Source organism: Nicotiana tabacum, chromosome 13 (assembly GCF_000715075.1).
Source record: "Nicotiana tabacum cultivar K326 chromosome 13, ASM71507v2, whole genome shotgun sequence".
NCBI classification, from domain to species: domain Eukaryota; kingdom Viridiplantae; phylum Streptophyta; class Magnoliopsida; order Solanales; family Solanaceae; genus Nicotiana; species Nicotiana tabacum.
The window spans coordinates 13,696,493-13,712,066 of record NC_134092.1 but is presented as its reverse complement, the minus strand read 5'-3'; the positions used below and the strand labels follow the sequence as shown (position 1 = coordinate 13,712,066).

At 35.2% G+C, this 15,574-nt stretch overlaps 1 protein-coding gene across 2 annotated transcripts; it reads right to left on the bottom strand.

Annotated features, from left to right (window-relative positions):
* Positions 1-8,967: 8,967 nt before the first annotated feature.
* On the bottom strand, positions 8,968-15,091 carry LOC107778759 (uncharacterized). Of its 2 annotated transcripts, XM_016599058.2 has the most exons (12): positions 14,606-15,091; positions 14,049-14,102; positions 13,897-13,915; positions 13,345-13,403; positions 13,214-13,253; positions 13,047-13,108; positions 12,798-12,897; positions 12,654-12,701; positions 10,945-11,126; positions 10,689-10,872; positions 9,744-9,983; positions 8,968-9,459 (listed from the first exon to the last, which is right to left on the bottom strand). In XM_016599058.2, the coding sequence occupies exons 1-12, from the start codon at positions 14,788-14,790 to the stop codon at positions 9,286-9,288; spliced, it is 1,347 nt and encodes a 448-aa protein (XP_016454544.1). In that variant the 5' UTR covers positions 14,791-15,091; the 3' UTR covers positions 8,968-9,285. The 2 variants fall into 2 exon arrangements, with proteins under 2 accessions (XP_016454544.1, XP_016454545.1); XM_016599059.2 differs by lacking the exon at positions 9,744-9,983.
* Between the last annotated feature and the right edge of the window lie 483 nt (positions 15,092-15,574).

Here is a 15,574-nt window from a genome sequence, read left to right as displayed (position 1 = left end):
TGTTTAGAGAAGATGTACTTCTGAAGCCATTGGGCTTATTTCCTTAAAATTTGCAGAACTAGTTAGATGGGCTTAAGAGGTTGCTTGGGCGTTTTTTTTCGAAAGGCAGATTTTTTTAAAAGATTGGGCTAAAGGCCCATTTTAAATGCCTTGTAATTCTTTATAGGCTAAAGGCCTAATTACAAATTACAAACAAGTTCTCTTATTTTAAAAAACAAATACAAATTATAAAAATTGGTTATATGGACCTAATGTTTAAGAACAATAATTGTTGACTGATGAACAAAAAATCCAAGTTGTCATACGCTCTTTACTAGTTCTTGAGATCATATGAAAATATATTTGAGCCATAATGAGCGAATCACAACTCTAGAAGATGTACGGATGCATATTGAGTTAGAAGAGGAACGACTTGAGGCGGCAAAGCCAATAATTGAGTTGCACATGGCAACAACATCCAAAACCGAGAGTGATTCAAAGAAAAGGAACGGGGGAAAGAAGAGAGGGCCACGTTAACTTCAGCCAGCTCAGCATGAAAAAAGGGCAAAGACTGAAAAAGACAAGAATAGACGTCCCAAACGTGTCAAAGTTGCTAAAGTGAAATACTATAATTGTGACAAAAAGGGTCACTATGCCAGATATTGCTCTGAGACTCTTAGAAAGGTATTTCACGATGCTCGAATTAGTGAACTTTGTGTTTCTAATTCTATTTTTCTAACTGAATCTAATCCTTTGTGGATTGTAGACTCAGGAGCAACATACCACGTAGCCTGGGAACACAGTGCCTTTGTTGAATTTCGGTGAGTTCCACGTGGAGCAAAGTGGATATATGTGGGCAACAATAATAAAGTTGTTGTTGAAGGGATCAGTACATTCAAGTTAGTCCTGTGTGGTGTTCAAGACCTAATACTACATGATGTTCTCTTTGCACCAACAATTCGCCAAAATTTTATTTCAGTTTTTCCTTAAGTTAGGCTTTGACTTATTTTGCCATGGCAATTCTGCCAAGTTGACTTTTGGTTCATCTTTATTTGGTTTTGGTCATGTGACCGAAGGTTTAATTATTATGAATTTGGATTATGATTCATTTAATAATAATGCTAGTTTTTCTATGTTTGTTTCTTCACATAAATATGATAGTGATGTAAATATATGGCATGCTAGACATTGGCCAAAAAGAATGCAAGGTTAGAAAAACAAGGTTTTCTTTCCAACATTGAACATATGGAATTGTCCATTTGTGAAAATTGTCTAGCTGGAAAATCTGCCAGAAAACCTTTTGGTCAGGCGACTAGAGCTGAATATCCTTTGCAATTAGTCCATTTGGATATCTGTGGGCCTATGAATATTAGGGCTAGGCATGAAGCAAGTAATTTCATCACATTTATTGATGACTTTACCCATTTCAGTTATGTCTATTTAATTTCTCACAAATCAGATGCAATAAGTTGCTTCAAATGCTATATGAGCTTAGTGGAAAATCAATTAGACAAGAAGATAAAAGCTCTTCGAACTGACCGTGGTCGTGAATATTTATCAACTAGTTTAATAATTTATGTGATGAAAATAAAACATTTCATCAGTTGACTATCCCAAATACTCTACAACAAAATGATGTTGCGGAGAGAAGAAACATAATGTTCCTAGAAATGGTTAGGTCAATGATGGCAAATGCTAACCTCCCAATTAGTTACTGGGGTGAAGCGTTGCTTACTGACACCTATTTACTTAACCGAGTGCCTACAAAATCAGTTACTACTACTCCATATGAGTTATGGACTGGAAAACAACCCGACCTGAGTGTATTAAGACCTTGGGGTTGTGCTGCCTATACACATGATTTCTCTTACAAATATGGCAAATTTGGCCCGAGGGGAAAGAAAAGTATCTTTATAAGATACTCTGAAACCTAAAAGGGTTATGTATTTATAGGTCATCAAGACAGTGGGAGTGTAACTAAGTTTGAATCACGAGATGTCACATTCTTAGAGAATGAGTTCCCTAAGAAGGGAGAGGTAGGTCAAGACCTGACCTTATTTGATATAATGGATCGAGAAGTACAAGGATCACTTCATTTGAGTGGGAGAATTTTAGCAGATGATGAATTAGTTTGTCATCAACGACCTCCGTCATCATCAGATGCGAATGAAAGTAATCCTTCTATATTTAGTGGAAGTGACCACATGGATCTTGTTCCAAGTAGGAGCGAGATAGTCACAAATCTTATTCCAAGTGGGAGCATGATGATTGTTCTTGATCCGAGTGGGAGCAACATTGATCCAAATAGGAACAATGATGAATCACAAATAAGATGTGGTTCTTGTAAAATGATTCTCCGTCGATAATTTGATGTTGAAGGCGGTGAACTATTTATGATGCTCTTATAAGAAGAAAACGAGCCTAAAATTGTAAAAGAGGCTCTCTCATGCCCTTCTAAGGATAAATGGAGAAACCCAATGGAAGATGAACTGGAGTCTATGAGAGTCAACAAAGTTAAGAGATATAAGGCTCGACTGATGGCGAAATGGTATAGACAACATAAAGGAATAGACTATGAAGAAATTTTCTCACCTGTTGTACGATTTATCTCTGTTCGCTAGTTCTAGTTATTGTTTCAAGCTTGGATCTTGAATTATATCATATGGATGTAAAGGATGCCTTTCTTAATGGAGAACTAGATGAAGAAATCTATATGGAACAATCAAGGTGTTTCATTGAAAAGGGCCATAAAAAAAAGGTTTGTAGACTTTTGAAGTTTATTTATAGCCTCAAACAATTTTCAAGGCAGTAGTATATACGCTTTCAAAAAATTCTTGTATCCAATGGTTTTACCATGATGGATGAAGACCATTACGTTTATACCAAGAGATCAAGAATCAAGCTCGTGATTTTAACATTGTATGTAGATGGCATACTTATAGCTGAAAATGATAAGGAGTTTATCACCGAGATAAAGTCATGCTTATCATCCCAATTTGAGATGAAAGATATGGGTGAGGCAGCATATATTCTTGGAGTTAAGATTTCAAGATACCGTCCAAAGAAACTATTGTATTTTTCACAAGAGAGTTATATTAGAAAAGTTCTTGAACGATTCAAAATGCAAAATAGTATCCCAGTTGAAACTCCTATCAGTAAAGGCCATACCTTGGGAAGTTAGATGTGTCCTAAGACTCCTGAAGAGACAGAAAGAATGAGTCGAGTTTCTTATAGGAGCGCACTCGGAAGTCTAATGTATGCTATGATGTGCACTAGACCTGATATATGTCAAGCAGTTGGCTTGGTAAGTAGATATCAAACGGACCCAGGTTTAGAACATTTACAAGCAGTAAAGAGGATCATGAGATATGTGAAGGGAACTATTGATTATGCGCTTTGTTATCAAGGCGGAAAAGATCTGTGATTAGTTAGATACAGTGATGTTGACCATGCAGGAGATCTAGACAAAAGGAAGTCTACCTCGAGATATGTTTTCTTACTTAGTGATGGCATCATATCATGAGTAATAAGAAACAATCATGTGTATTACTATTTACGATAGAAGATGAATACGTGGATCTCGCATTAGTAGCACAAGAAGTTGTTTGGTTGAAAAGGTTCTTGGAACACTTGATGGATATCGTAGAAAATGTTGAACCAGTATTAGTCTACTATGACAGTGAAATTGCAATATCCTTCACCAAGGACTCTAAGTTTCATTGTAAAACCAAACACATAGATATCAAGTATAACTTGTGAGAGACGTGGTTAGACGCAAGGTAGTGAATGTGACGTATGTGTCTACAAAAGATATGTTAGCAGATCTATTGATCAAGCCTTTGTCTAGAGATGCATTTGTGATACACACTAGGTCTCAAGGATTGCATAGACTTTGCTTTACTTTATTTTGTTATTATTTTCCCTTGTTCACAAAACTAATGTTCTTTGATTGTCAATAAAGTTGATTTACATACATGCATATTTTATTATTGAATGTTATGTACATTCTTTGTTCATTATTTATAAGTATATCGGGTAGACAAAAGGTTGGCCTTCTCACACAGGCAACCACCTCCTTATCTAATTCTCTTAAAATCAGAATATCGCTTAAACAATGACATAAGTTCATTAGGGTGAAAAATGTTCACCTAGTCTATGTTGTGAGCCAAATGTGAGTTAAATATGATATTGTAGATCAACGAACTCAAATTTAGATACGTGTGGTGTTTAAATATCATTTGTACAACATTCGAGATAAAGACATATGCTCTTTGGGAAAAAGGAAAAAATGTCGTAGCACATGTTTCATACCATGTGTGCTAATGTCGACCAATTGGGTTAACATAAGTCCATTTTTAACTTATTGTTGTGTGAGACCTAGAGATTTTATGATGGCTTAAGATTTTGTACCCTCAAAGACTCCGATCAGATACTTGAGATTTAGTGTGATGTTAGCTATCTTAGTATGTTTCCAAAAGACCATGAACACAAATTCTGTCTAGCAGTCATACTAATGTTAAGGGGATCGTGAGAAGAGGAAGATCATTGATGGAATATCATTTATATGTATTCACTGGTGCATCAATTATAACTTATGAGTTATAGTTCTGAATACAAGAAATAATGATATATGAGATTTTGAGATTATATCAAATATGATTTATTTAATCTAGGGTATTGCATACTTTATGATCTACTTGCAGGTTTGCACTCGACGAGAGGCTATATGCTCCTAATAGATGTATAGCACTTAGCTCTCGCAGAATGCTGGCCGCACAGTCTACTTCCCTGTATGAATGATTGAGGAGATGAGATGAGAATGTTTCTCAAACTAGATGAGCACTCCTATTATGTGTGAGTGGGAGATGTAGGAAATAAAGTCCATACATAATGGATTCTCTTAGGTCCCACTAGGGGAAAACCCTGTAATTTTAGTAATTATTGTAACCCTAGTATTCCCCATATAAGTACACATACAATGTACAACTAAATATACAGAATATGCAGTATTTATCCTACACTTAGTCTTCTCCTACAATTATACTAGGGTTTAAACTGTGGCTTTGGGGGTTGATCCAATACACTGTGATAACCACCACCGACCAATAATTTCAGCTGCGGTTTATCCGTCTTCCGTTTCCACTACAAAGAACAAGTAAGTTCTCTGTTTATGATTTACGCGCTATCTAATGTGTTTAGATTTATCGCATTCCTTCAGACACTTAAGGAAGCACAAGAAATAACTCTACAAACGATTGCTGTCTTTTTTTGGTTGACATGGTTTTCGGGCTAGCTTGCGCGCGCCCAACTATTCCACCAGGTACCTGCCAGTGGCGGAGACATGATTTTCGCTAAGGGGGTTCAAAAAAAAGAAAAAGTTAAAAGTATTAAAAGAGACAGTGGCCAGTGAGAATTGAACCAATGACCTTACAAAAGTTTTGAACCCCTTTGACCACTAACCTATGCTTTTGGTCTATATATGTCGAGGGGGATTCAAAGTATTATATATAGAGGTACAAGCAGAATTTTGTCTTATATGTATAATGTAATTTTCCGGCAAAAGGGGTTCGGGTGTGTTTGCAATAAAATTTGTGCAGAAAATAAAAACTGCAATCACAAACAATAATAAAGAAATAATTATTTTATTGATAAACATTGAGGGTTACAAGACTGTTTATCCCTTGATTCTTCCCTCCGATTTGTTCTACGTGATTCGAGAGCCTTAGCGGCATATTTATCAAACGTAGTACTCAATAGAGTCGTCTTGAATTTAGGATTTATCTTGACCTGTTAAAATTCAGTGTCTACAAGATACTATGTCTTTCGCCGGAACTACACGAATCTGAAAGTTACTGCAGCTAGGTGGAATTTAAGAATTTACTATTTCCAGATCGAAAGGAGTTCTGCTGTGAAATACATATGTGTTGCAGCTCTATTAGTTTACTTTCTAACAGCGTAAACGGATTACAATTTGGAGTCTCCTAACTCGAGATACGAATTTTTCGATAGGAGTGCGCAAAGCTAGATTGCAAGTGCTACAGACATTAGGAGCATATTCGGAATATTATTGTAGCCATTCTGCGGGGAATCCTGCTATGAAATTTTTCAAGTGTGACAGGTATCAGAGCTTTCTTTCCAATGGAGCAAATGGATCGCGATTCGTACACTCCTAGCTCGAGATATCAATCTTTTGGTGAGACTGTACAATGCTGTAAAGTTAAAACACTAGACACGTTTATCAATTTCAAAAGAATATTGCGGCTAATCCTCAAGGAATTTGGTGCTGAATTTTTGATATGTTCCAGCCCCTCGAGTTATGATTCTTTAGGAAGAAGCGGCTTGTGATTTCATTGCTCCTACCATGAGAAATAAATATTTTTGCAGAGATGCGCTAAGTGTTTGCTCGCCGACGTTGGAAAGGCCTACTCCAGTTGTCTTCCTTGTCAACCTACAATGATGCGATGTGGTACATGTTGGCTTGCCAATGATGAAATATTGTATCTACAAGCCTCCAAGAGTAGAGATTTTGTCGCCAGGGTTGAAAGGACACTTCATATGTCTCTCTCGCCAAGCCACAACAAAGAGACAAGAGGTTCGCTAGCAATGCATCTTCTTAGGGATATCAAGATCGCTGGAACTATCGCAAAATCCTGCAAAAGAAAATATCTTGAAAGTCCTCAGTTCCAATAGCACGACGTTTCAGCAACACAACACTTCAACTATACTCATAAATGTCGATGCAGATGACATAAAACTTTTGATTTCACATGATTGATTGGTATCGACGGTGCAAAGCTCAGTTTAGCAATAAGTATCAATGTTGACGACATGACGCTTCTCAAGCACTCGATAAATATTTTCATCCTTTTAATCTCTTGACAGTGATGTATCAGATCCTTGTAGCATTGAAGCAATGAAATATCTATTTTGGCTCGACACAAATTGCCTTCTTTCTTTCTGCAATATGCGCATATTTGAGTAATCAACGTGATGCTTCAGCTCGAATTTTGATGATCATGTCACGTTGAAACACTTTTTTTTAAAGCTTATGCGACTGAACTTAGAATAAAACTCTAAGCTGCCTACGTACCTCGGTGAAGAGGATCAAGTCATAACGTAGTTCAAAATAAGTGAGTTTATTTTTTATTTTTTTTATTTTTTTATATCCTAACTTTTGCCTAGGCCGCCTCTTTCGAGGTTTTCAACCAACCGGACCTTTTGTTTTTTGCCTAGGTTGCCTCTTTCAAGGTTTTCAACCTAGCGAATTTTTTTTATGTCCTAACTTTTGCCTAAGCCGCCCCTTTCAAGGTTTTCAACCTAGCGAACTCCTTTTATTTTTTTTGCCTAGGCCGCCTCTTTCAAGGTTTTCAACGTAGCAATTTTTTTTTATGTCTTAACTTTTGCCTAGGCCGCCCCTTTCGAGGTTTTCAACCTAGCGAACTCCTTTTTTATTTGGTGTCGTTCGCAGTTTAGGCTCATGCGGTCCAGGAGCATAGCAACATGCAGTTTAGACTCGTGTGTTAAGGACTCCGTTGTTACGGGTTAATTTCCGGGAAGAACTCCGTTGATCACTCCTTTGTTGAAGAACTATGCACTTGGTGATTGATCTCTCTGTTTGTGGATGCCTTCACCAATTGCGGAATGTTCTTCTCCAACTCTGAATCTCCTCTGAGAGTTATGTAACCCCTCTATTTATAGTTGTAGAAGATGGACAGTCCAGCTACATATGAACTCTCTTGCTTGATTCTGATTGACTCATGTGAGTCATCAACCCTATCATATAAGCTATGTCATAATCTTGCTTGTGATTTTCCACGACATGATATTTTAGACACTTGGCAACTCTTGATGGTCACTGTTTTGGTCTAGGATTGCCACATCTTTTAACACGTGGCCTCATCTTGTTAGCTTGGAGTTTGACTGGATATGCCATGTCACTTGACACATGGCATGAGTCTGGATCTTAAAATGAATGGACCTTGGGCTTAAAAATAATAAAATGGACTGATTTGATTTGTAAAGTCTAAATTAATTATTTAACCCAAATAAAATTAAGATTCAATCCAAATTTTGTATGGATTAAACTTAATAAATTTTATACGTCTACAGGGTGAACCCCCTTCCGTCCCCCTAAATCAGCCCCTGGTACTTGCTCTCTCCTGCCATCACAGGCAAATGCGGACCCAGGATTCGACGGTCGCGGGAGCAGTATTATATTTTAATATAAATTTATCACTGCTCATAAAGATTGGTACATGTCCTATGCTAATATCTAACTATTTCTTGAAGATATTTGCAAGTATACATTGAGTTTTTGTCGAAGTTTTCGGGTGCTGGTGACCCCTCTCCCTATAGCGTGTGTCTGCCTATGATCACAGGTACCAGGTAATTTAGCCTACCAAGGCTTAGGCAAACAAGAAGAAAATACCTAGTAATTGTTTTTCTTTTTTTTTAGCCGCTGAGATTTGAACCTAAGACGTCATGGTTCTCCTCTCACGTCACAAAAGACAGCAGCCACAAATTAGTATAAAGAGCTTCTGTAATACCACATTCAAGGTGATGGTTTTCTAATTTTATGTTCTTCTGCTGTGCGCTGCATTTTTGTGATCGTGTTCTTTGATAACTCTGTTACATGTACTTTCTAATGTGGCGCTAGATTGTTTGCTCTATGAGGACGGTAGACTGTTGAACCATTGCATTTATATCCTGTCAGCTAGTTTATGTTTTTGTTGAACTTTCTGATAGTTGCATCACGAAATCAATCTGGTATCTATTGTTTGCAGACCTAGTATAGCTCTTGAGATATAAAATTCAGAATAGTAGCGTCTTCTTAATATGAACCCCGTACTACTAAATTTTTCTGATCTAAACTGTCTTACATCCATAGTTGGAACTAAGGTTTTGAGTTAGAGGGCATGGAGTATCATTACATTTACTAATCATTTGTGACAATAGAATATGAACTTAGTATAATCATACACATTTTAAAACATTTCCAACTCCATATGTATATATGTTGTATATGTATGTATATTTACATATTATATACAGTCAAACCTCTCTATAACAGCTTAATTTGTTCCGATATTTTTTGGTTGCTATAATAAAGTGTTATAGAGAATATATATTACAACATAACATAAAAATCAATTCCGAGTAAAACTTGACTTTTATAGTGAATGATTGTTATATAGAGATGTTATATAGAGATATGACTGTAATTTGAGCCGGAAATAGTGAGTGTATCTGCATTCTTTGGCAGAAGCATGGATAGGTGTACTCGTCCATGCTTTTATCCATTGTTATTTAAGCTAAATGATGATACTTCAACTTTTTCATTTTAGGTTGAAGCCAAGAGATTTCATAGTTCTCTTCTTCAATATTACTAGAAGGTAGTTGCTGGTTAGGTGATGCTGCTGCTTCAGCCTGTAGATATGGTGCCGCCGGCCGCAATGCTGATGTCGGAGTTTCCATTTCAGTCTGCGGGCATAATAAACAAGAAGATATTGTTACAGGTTTGATACATACTCAATTCATACTCTATTGTAAGATTTTATACACGCTTTAACAAACATGAAAAAAGGGCAGGCCAGTGCAAAAGCTAAGGCATCTCGCGTTCATGCAGGGTTCGGAGAAAGGCCGTGCGATGTAGACAACCCATCCTAATACAAGCATTAGTGGCTACTTCCACGTCTCAAACTCGTGACCTATAGGTCACACGGACACATTTTAAGAGAATAATATGAAAGAGAGTGTGAAATTACCGTGGCAAATGAGAATGATGTTTGTAATGGAGTGATAGGTGGGAAGATCGTGGTTGAACATTGTAATTGCTTAAAGTTTTCATCAGTTAAGGAACTAAAACTTCCTTCTGCAGTACTTGTTTGGGACATTTGATAGTTAGGCGTTGTAACTTTAGGTTGAAATCTGCAGTCGAGTTCATTGTTCTCTTTATAATAATTACTTGAAAGTGGTTGCTGGCTAGATGCTGCTGCTGTTTCAGCCTGCAGATATGGCGCTACCGGCCTTAGTGCAGATGTGGGAGTTTCCATTTCAGGCTGGTATAACAAACAACTAGTCACATTACTTGTATTTGTTTAATGCTGGTCTACTAAGTACTTCCTCCGTTGTGGTTTTATACATGTCATAATGTTTGTGTGGCAATAAAAAGCTTCCAGTAAAGGTAAAATGAGAAGTTTAAAGTTAATTGTTATTAAATATAAAAATTTACTAGTCTTCTTGAAACTGATTAATAAGGAAACTAGCACCTAACAATTTGGAATAGAGGGAGTACTTTATAGAGTAGGGTAATGTACTCTAAGATCCAATAATAACTGTATGAAGTCTGTAGTTTTTACTATTGCCAAATGAAATGTTTTTATTCATAGAGATCTAAGTTAATTCATGGACTAGCCCGGTGCACGAAGCATCCCGCATTTACGCAGGGTCCGGAGAAGGGGCGCATCCTAAGGGGTGTGATGTAGAGAGCCTACCCTGATACAAGTATCAGTGGCTGATTCCACGGCTCGAACCCGTGACCTATAGGTCACACAGAGACAACTTTACCGTTGCTCCAACGCTCCCCTTCAATTCATGGACAACACTTATACTAATATAACTGCATGACATAAAAAGAAAGAAGGTTTCTTTTTTTGGTTAAATCAAATTACACTGGACTATTGATGTACAAAACCAAATTAAAAGCTCACCTTGGCAAATTTGAATGAAGTTTGTAAAGTGAGAGTTGGGAAGGTTCTGGTTGAATGTTGTGATTGTTTAAAATTCTCATCAGTTAGAGAACTAAAAGTCCCTTCTTTATGATAAGTAGTCACACCACTTACACTTGTTTGGGACACTGCATCATATATAATTGGAGATGGAAGGTTCATAGAACTGCAAACAAGTCATTAACTTAATTATTGAACATAATTAATGCCTAATTTAATACTTAAACTGATAGGAAACCTTTGAGTAAGAGAAGATGTTTCTGAGGTAGCATAGAGATGACTATTGTTGTTCTCATTAATATAGTTTGTGTAACTATAATCTTCAAGCTCTAGCCATAAGTCATAGGGGGATTTCTCCAATGAGGGCATTGTGTCCTCAGCTTGTGTGTTGTCTATGTATTGAAGAAGTGCATTTATTTGCTATGACAAACCAAAAAAAAATATTTAGTTCCTAGAAATGGTATACATAATGATGTAACATACAAGATTGCAGTCATTTTGATAAATCAAGTGACATTGCTGAAAAGAAAAGAAGGTTTGTATGGCTTAAACTCATGTATTGGAGATACCTATCATATCAGTTTTTCTTCTCTTTGATTGTTTTATTGACACACGCGCGGAGACGGACCTATGTTATACAATGAGCGGTCATCGGTATCGGTAATGTTCGCCAAAAAATTTATGTACATATGTATTTGTCTTTAAAAAATGATATTTTTGTAGTGACACCTTATATACAAAGCAAATTTTGATTGAATACAAATGTGCACCCGCTACTTCTAAATTCTGGGTCCGCCTCTGCTAAGGGTGGCACGTGGGTTGGGCCCGGTCCTAAGTGGATTTCGTGGGCCCGGTCCTAAGTGGGCCGGTCCTAAGTGGTCCCGGGGTTCGTGGGCTTCTTGTTGGAACCGGCCCGGGACCGGGACCACGAACTAACGGTCTCGGGCCTAAGTGGACCCAACAAATACTTTCTATTTTTTTATTTTTTTTATAGAAATTAGAGGGAAAAAAATGGTAATAAAAATATCTAAGTCAATTCCTTGTAAAATATATTATAGAATTGTGACCTAAGTTTTTTAATTCAAATTTAAAAAGATATATAAGCTATATTCGATTTATATACTATATATACATCTTAAGATATATATATATATATATATATATATATATATATATATATATATATATATATATATAGAGCTTATATCGAATATAGCTTATATATATATATAAGCTATATATATAAGAAAAAGTGTAATTATAAAAAAATTGGGGTTAAAACAAAGTTGGGAGGAGAGGGGGGGGGGTTAAATGCTTATTTTATAAATAGCCAATGACTATTTTGGCAGGTAAAACGGCCATATTTTAAATGCCATAAAGGCTATAATGTGGCAGATTTGTTTTTTAAAAAAAATTAGCCGTTGGGCCCGGATAGGCCCGTTTAGGACCGTTTGAACCGGCCCACTTCCCAACCAGTCCCGGTCCCAACCGGTCCCGGTCTCGCGGGCCTCACCTATGGGACCGGCCCACTACCCAGCCCATCTCCCCACGGTCCCGGTCCTATCCGGTTAGGACCGTTTAGGCCCACCATCCATTTGGGCTTGCGATCTTGGACCGAGCCCGGTCCTAACCGGCCCGCATGCCACCCTTAGCTTCTGCATACGCCCACGTTGCACACACATTCTTCTCATTTGTGTGCTTGTGTATGCACGCGCATGTTTGTGTTTCTGAGTGCATGTGTGCGCGTGTGAGTTATATAAAAGGAGATAACTTTATACTTTATGGTAAGATATGTCAATGACTAGTATTAACCTTCCAGAATTTAGTGTTAACCATATATATAAGCATCTCGACCTTGAGCAAAAGAAATGCATATTCAAATATCTTATCCTTTTTATTTCTTATCATAAACTTAAAAGAACATAAATATTTTTAAATTATCTTTACCTCCATATTATCTTCATAGCTTGATGTATGATTGCTCGAGAGTTGTTCCTAAAAAAAAATTAAATTATTAAAATTTGAACACAAAAAATTAGTAGATTGTAATCTTGGTTATTTGGGCAAAAAATAACAGGTATGCAGTCATACCATTCTTTGTCTAACTTGGTTTAAGGCAACCTGAAGACGTTTTTCACACAAATCTAGCTCATGGAGTGATGTAAGTTTTTGTGTATCTGGTTCAAATATTCTTTAAATAAAGTCAAAATGTGAAAGGAGAATATATCAGATAACAATTCAAAGAATTAAAAAGTAATTAAGAAAATAAAATAAAATCGTATCATATGAGTAAAGAATATGATTAGCTCAAAGGAGTGTTTCTTCCATTTCTTTAATTACCTTAATAATCCCTCAGCCTCATCGAGTTTACAATGCAAGCCATTGATTTCTTCTTGAATTTTCTAAGAAAAAAACAAAAGAGAAAACAATTAATCTTAAGGTTGATAATACAAAAATGAAATGTAATATGGAAACAACAAAACAGAGAAAATTAATTAGTTAAGCACCTTTGCCGTGTCATTTGTGTTGAGGTATGCAGGACTTATCCTAATAAATTCAGTAAAAAGAATTATGATAAATAATATACGCAAAGAGTTGTTCCAAAAAAAAAAAAAATCATAGATGTAAGAAAACATACCTTTCAATATCGCAGAATTTATCTTGAATTTCAATCTTCCTTAGGTTCCAGAGTACAGACTGCATGTAGAATGCAGTAATTAAGATGAATTGCCTTTTAGTTTTTCTTTTAGTTTTTCTTCCCTAGCCCCTATATTCCTGATTTATAAGAGTTTAACTTTTGTATATTACACTATAAGACGATATATTATTATAGGTTAAGATATATTAATATAAAATTCTTCATATGTCATTGTGTATAGAAAAATCCTATTTAGAAAGCATAGAACATTACTCTCTCCGTCCTTTAATTGTCTCTTTAGCTCAACAAACTGTCCGAAATTAACTGTCAATTTAAGATTTCAAGACTAAATTTGTGAGTTGTTTTCAATTATACCCTTAATATTAAAGGAATAATAGTTCTTTTTAATATTCTCAAAAAGTATTTAGGGGTTATTTAGTAAATTATATTTTGTAATTATTATTTTTCTTAATGAACTTAAAAAGAGCTAAAACGACAGTTAAAATGGGATAGAGAGAGTAATCATGACCATAAAAAGTAAGTAAAGCTCACCTCTTTATTATTGATATAGCTGCAATTGACAAAGAAATTTTGAGTTAGATAGTGTATTTTATAAAATAAATAAAAGATGAAAAAGAAAAGAACTCAACTAAAAGCAACAAAGAAGGGGAAAAGTTTCATAAACTAATAAATGAAAAACTTACAATCCTCTTTCACTATCCGGGAGATTGACGAGTTCCGAAAGAACATCTTCAATTCTGCATTGATAAAATCAGCTTATTAGTAATCAAATTTGATTTTTTATATATTTGTTTTTTCTGCAGTTTTCTAAATTTATATAAATAGAATTTTTTTGTGCTTAATAAAAAAATTATGTAGAAACTAACGATGCAATAAAATACTACTAGTATCATTATTACAATCATATATAGACAAAATATCAGCTATTGTATTTGTCTGAAAATATATTGTACAGGTGGCCCTCCAAAATACAATGATTTGCATTCTGTTATGTCTATATAATTCTAAAATCTCTAGAATTTTACTTCTTGAAACAAATCAATCTTTTTTTAATTCAATTTTTGTAACAATTTAATTGATCTCAATCAACAACAACACAGAGATTTCAGACAATTCAATTTCTTCTCGACTGGCCTATTATGCGACTGGAAAAAATCTAGAACATGTTCTTATGAATTTCATCTCTTCTTATAAAATTACAACAATTATATATTTATATGCATGGGAAGAGTTTCATTACCTTCTTTTACGTGAATAATGTGTGAGACGACCAGAAGGAGAGAACATGATAATAGCAACATCTACATCACATAAAACTGATAATTCATAAATCTTTTTGAGAATTCCATTTCTTCTCTTGCTAAATGTGACTTGTCTGTTTGTCAAGCTCTCTATCTTCAACAATGGCAACTTACTTCGTCCCATTATAACTTTTTTATCTTTCTATAATTTAGAAAGATATATACACATATATAATTGTAATAATCAATTAAAAAATGCATGTTCCATTTTTCCGATTGATGTAGACATTACATTCGCACATATTTTGCATTCAATTTGTTGCTAGAAATGATCCATTCCATCCCATTAACGTGAAGTTTTTATATATGGTCAATGGAATATAAGGAAATTAAGGAAGATTATAGGGATGGATGTGATGCTAAATATGAGGGAAAAGAAATTGACGAGATTTTACATTTGTGTTTTTAGGGTAATGAAAATATTGATTCCCATATACGAAGGGATAAAAAGAGATCATGGTTTTTAAAGAAGAGAAGGAGAAGGAAAAAACTTAGAAGTTGAGAAGGTTAATGGTGGGAATAATTGATTTTGTCCTAAAAGAATGGGGAAGTTGGGGTGGACGGAATATACTCGAATTATACAGGAACGAAAAAAAATTATTTGGACTCTTGAACAAAAATATGTTAATTTAGTTAAATAATAAATTGAGATAAGAAAATGCATTAATTATCTTAAAGCTCGTATAAAATACGCATGTCATGTACATATTATATATAATGCATAAGATACTAGTAAGTCTTTTTTGTATGCAAGGGTATGCTAGTGATTAGATAATAAGGGCTTATTGGGTAATTAAGTTCTTTTATGGTGATTTATGGCTGAGATTTTTGAAAATAGATGAGACTTGGACTTTGGATTTTTTTTTTTTAATGACCGAAAAATTTGTCCAGAGCCAATTCTTTGGACC